Source organism: Nicotiana sylvestris, chromosome 12 (genome assembly GCF_000393655.2).
Source record: "Nicotiana sylvestris chromosome 12, ASM39365v2, whole genome shotgun sequence".
NCBI classification, from domain to species: domain Eukaryota; kingdom Viridiplantae; phylum Streptophyta; class Magnoliopsida; order Solanales; family Solanaceae; genus Nicotiana; species Nicotiana sylvestris.
The window spans coordinates 144,944,662-144,949,083 of record NC_091068.1 but is presented as its reverse complement, the minus strand read 5'-3'; the positions used below and the strand labels follow the sequence as shown (position 1 = coordinate 144,949,083).

General features: G+C 45.3%; 1 protein-coding gene across 1 annotated transcript; it reads right to left on the bottom strand.

Annotated features, from left to right (window-relative positions):
- Positions 1 to 257: 257 nt before the first annotated feature.
- Positions 258 to 3,236, bottom strand: LOC138883885 (uncharacterized). The gene is made up of 4 exons (XM_070164603.1): positions 3,045 to 3,236; positions 2,780 to 2,908; positions 2,253 to 2,694; positions 258 to 460 (listed from the first exon to the last, which is right to left on the bottom strand). The coding sequence occupies exons 1-4, from the start codon at positions 3,234 to 3,236 to the stop codon at positions 258 to 260; spliced, it is 966 nt and encodes a 321-aa protein (XP_070020704.1).
- Between the last annotated feature and the right edge of the window lie 1,186 nt (positions 3,237 to 4,422).

Below are 4,422 nucleotides of genomic sequence, written 5' to 3'. Positions count from 1 at the left end.
CCACGGAACAGAGCCGCTGAGCCTCCTCAAAAGTTGAGCGTACATCTACTGGCCTAGTCTATCGGCCCCAGTTAAGCCGCTCTTGGTGGGGATATGATTGCTCGGGACCTCGCTTGATTTAGGAGGCCCCTGACCTCGAACATCCAATGAAGTACCTTCGACTTGAGAATAAGGTTGCGGCAAAAATCTTTATCCCTCAAAGTACCTTCGACCGGAAAAGAAGATGGCGGCAAAGGAAGAACCATTTTTTTCCGAGGCTAGAAGCCTCTATCCTCGGAAAAGAGTTCTGCAAGCTCAGCTGATACATCTTCTTTGAGCCTCTGAGCAAGGCTTGCCTTGCTATGAGCACCTTCGTCCTTCGCGGATTCCTTCCGTTTGTTATCATTCCTCGGCCCCGAAGCCGACGACCCTTTATCCTCTCCGAGGGAGCATAGTCTTATCTTAGAAAATTCTCCAATGCCTGCAGTGATGGAGTTAATACACATAAAAGAATGTACCTTCCAAAGAAAATATATCACAGAACATGTACTGTGGTGTTTTGCCTCCCATATACCCTTGGATAGATCTCGCCACTTACGCTCATCATAAGTCGAGAAAGCCGCTAGTTTCTAAGTCCAGTTCGCTAGGTCGGGGATCTCATATGGCAGCCACGGGATTGCTATAGAAAAGAGAAGGAAAGCATTTTTACGGAGTCTACCTCCACCATGGGCAAAAATGATAAAAACACAAGTGTACCACTTACATGTGAAATTCCATTTCTCAGGAAATGGCAGGAACTCTGCGGGGATAATATCGACGGTTTACACTCGGACAAATCGACTCATCTACCTTAGGTCCCCGTCTTCTTCATTAATGGCAATAAAGGGGCGGGTGGATCGACTTCGTAAAGTAATTATGCCTCGGTAATGCAAGGGCCGGTACAATCTAATAAGATGGTCGAGGGTGAATTCGAGCCCGACTTTTTTTGAAAAGTACCTTATCATCAACACTATCCTCCAAAATGACGGGTGAACCTGTGCCAGGTTAACCTGAAATCTTCTGCAAAACTCGAGCACAATCCTATCGAGGGGGCCCAATGTAAAGGGATATGTGTATACGCTAAAAAACCCTTCTACATGTGCCATGATACTCTCTTCCATGGGAAGTACCTACAGTACAACCTTTTCTCCCCATCTGTAGTCTCTCTTAACCTCCCCAAGGTGTTCCTCTCTTATGGACGAGATGAACCTCGATGCATGCTCCCAATGACCCTGAACATTGAGTGGTCTCTCTAATATAAAGTCCCTCCTCGAGATAAAACATCTCGAAGTTATCTCACTGGACGCCAGCGGTGTACCACAGACCGAGCGAGAAGCGGAGGCAGAACTACCATCTTCTTGGTAAAAGAATTTGGGCGTAGCAGCCATGACTATGGTGAAACAAGAAGAATGAGATAAAAGATTAAATGAAAGCTTTGAATTAAAACAATGGGAGCGTTGATGCAAGGAAGAAAGGCTCTACAAGAAGGATAGTTGATCAAAAATAGCAAAGTCCTCAAATAAGAGGAAAGCGAGCTCATATATAGAGCAAGCGGCGATTGTTCGCCCACTCTGAAGGCCAATTAATTCTAGCTAGGCCATTATTACTTTTGGGGAAGTGTACCGGTGGGACCACCTTGGTCATTTCATGGCCATGCAACGTTCGAAGGGTCAAGATTCCTTATCAATCTAGCCTCGAGATGGTGCCCGGTCTCGATGACCTCTGTTACTATAACCATGGGATATAAGGAGATATCAACATCAATCTAGCCCCGAGATGGTGCCCGATCTCGAGGATCTTTGATACTACAAAATAGGCTCTAAAAGGGGCATCAATCTAGCCTCGAGATCGAGCAGATCTTTGATACTACAAAATGGGCTCTAAAAGGGGCATCAATCTAGCCTCGAGATGGTGCCCAATATTGAGGATCTTTGATACTACAATATTGGATCTAAAAGGGGTATCAATCTATCCCCAGGATGGTGCCCGATCTTGAGGGTCCTTATTATGCCAAGTATGGGCTCTAAAGAGGCGACGTCAAAATTCAAAAGGCTAGCTTTCCATAAGCACTACAAAATAAAATTTGAAGACGTGAAACAAAAGGGTCTCTTTGCATTCCCAAAAATATGTTTACAGAATGTATCTTTACAAAACTCCCTCGAGGAGTCCATACACAAAAGGAAGAACAGAAAAAGCAGAAAGGACGACACGAGACTATTCCTCACCCTCTCTACCGTCTGAATCACTTCCAGAGTCCTCATCTGAAGTAGTTAAAGGTGCTGATTCTTCCTCCAAGGTCATGACTTTCCTAATCTCACCAGAGAGATCAACACCTTTGGCACTAGCTTCCTCGAAGGCCTGCCTCCGAGCTTGCAGACAAGCATAAGCAACGACCTGAGCCAACTTCTGCTCGGCCTTCTCGGATATCTCCCTAGTTCGATCGTTTGCAGTGGTAGCATCTCTCTTATATGAGGACGCATCTTCATCGGCCCCATCCTTGGCCGCAGATAGTGTAGTGACCTCTTTTTGACCACTTCGAAGAAGATCCTGGGTCAAGGCCAACTCTCCATGTAAAAGATCTCTCTCTGAGGTCACGATCTCATTTTGCCTCTTCAGCTCGAGGATCTCTGTGTCCTTGGCTGCAACCTCTTCCCGAAGTTGCCTCACTAGGGCATCCTTTTGCCCAATTTGCAAAGGCAGAACAAGATAGTAAGCATCGAGTTATAAGGATGTAAAGATGAACACACAAATTCCATGTTACCTGCTCGACAAAGCCAGTCCGTTCCTGATGCACCCCCTTCAGGCTTGCCCGAAGCTTACTCAAGTCCTCTTCCTTTCGGGCAGAGGAAGCCTTCGACTTATTCAGCTCCGAGGTGAGCTTGTCGAATTCCTATCATGGCATGAAAGCTCGTCCTAGAGCTTAGAAAAGGCATGGTCATACAATTTCTTGAACTATAACAAAAGCAGAGGAATTAGAAAGACAAGGGAAAATCTTGAAGCGCAAATAGGTATGTCGAGAATGTTACCTGTTGTTGAAGCTTCTCAGCCTCCTCGAGAGCGACGGGGGCATCGAGGTCTGTGTCCATGTAGATGCCGATAAAGTAGTCCTTGAACATATCATCCTCTCCCTGAGAGGCCCCCACATCGGCATCACACTTGTTTTGAGCGTCCCTTATTTCTCCCGGAGAAAATGAAGGGCCCGATTCAAAGCCGCCCATGGTATCAATATCTATAGGGTTCTCTTCTTGACCCTGAAGAATTTCGGAGGCAGACCATCCGAAATATCCAGTCGAAGGTTCGCTGGCACGGACTGTACCATGTCCTACTTGAGGCTTGGGGACTGCGCCCAAACCTTCCTCGAGGGACTCTTTAGCACGAGTTTGGTCCACATCGGCCACCCCCTAACTCGTCGGCTTTTCGACCAATAGCTTGTAGAGCTTCAGTACTCCATCTTACCCTTTGTACCAAAGGGCAATCATCATCATCATCCTCACAAAGACTTGCCGCAACAGTCAAAGTCGAGACTGTGGCATCGGTCTTAGCTGGAGCCTCGGTCGACGCCTCCTTCTTCCTCTTCTTGCCCTTGCCAGGTTTCGAGGCTTGTTCTTCACCAGGAGGAGGCGATCTCATCAACACACCTTCCTCGAGGCCTACACAAAGAATGACGTATCAACTCACTACCACAAAGAATACTCATAAGGAACTTAGTAATGACGACAATGAAAAGCATACCGTGGTTCTTGGCCTGCCACCGTGTTTTGGCCAAATTACGCCAAACACGCTCGCTGTAAGGAAAAGCAGAGTCTAGCTATCTGATCCATCCCGAGAGGTCCTGAACCGCGCCCGGTTACCAAACAGTGGCTGTATAATCAAGAAAAAATTATTTCAGGAGGGGAAGAAGGGGCAATAAAATATACTCGAGGTAGGAACACTTACGCTTCATGTTCCATTTCTCCGGGAATGGCATCCTATCGGCAGAGATAATATTACACCCCGCAATATTACGTCGATATCATGTTCCGCAATATTATATTAAGATGATGTTGTGCCTTGCAGTATTATATTATGGTGATGTCATACTTCACAGTATTAGTTACGACATGTTGCACCCTAAAGTATTGTACGTTAAAATTTTGTTTTCAGTTAACCGATGTAAGAATTGGGGATGAGATCATCTTGATGTTAACGTACTTATGTTATTTATAGCAAGCAATAAATAAGAGTTATAAAGAATAAGAGGGTACACGGATTAAAGAAAACGAGCTTCGTTGAAAGTGGTTAATTTGAAATAAAATAGGGGTCGAGCGATAATAGCCGATAATTATGAACTAGTACCATGCAATGTACCATATGACCACGGTAGTATAATATATAAAGTATATATGATGTGTTTTAAAAATAAAT

What these genes read in the sequence shown, in the direction of transcription:
- LOC138883885 (XM_070164603.1), bottom strand. Translation starts at nt 3,236, where the DNA reads ATGGGCGGCTTTGAATCGGGCCCTTCATTTTCTCCGGGAGAAATAAGG. An exon ending in GGACTGGCTTTGTCGAGCAG is followed by an intron (nt 2,695 to 2,779) that starts GTAACATGGAAT and finishes ATTGGGCAAAAG; the next exon opens with GATGCCCTAGTGAGGCAACT. An exon ending in CTCTGGAAGTGATTCAGACG is followed by an intron (nt 461 to 2,252) that starts GTAGAGAGGGTG and finishes CCATCACTGCAG; the next exon opens with GCATTGGAGAATTTTCTAAG.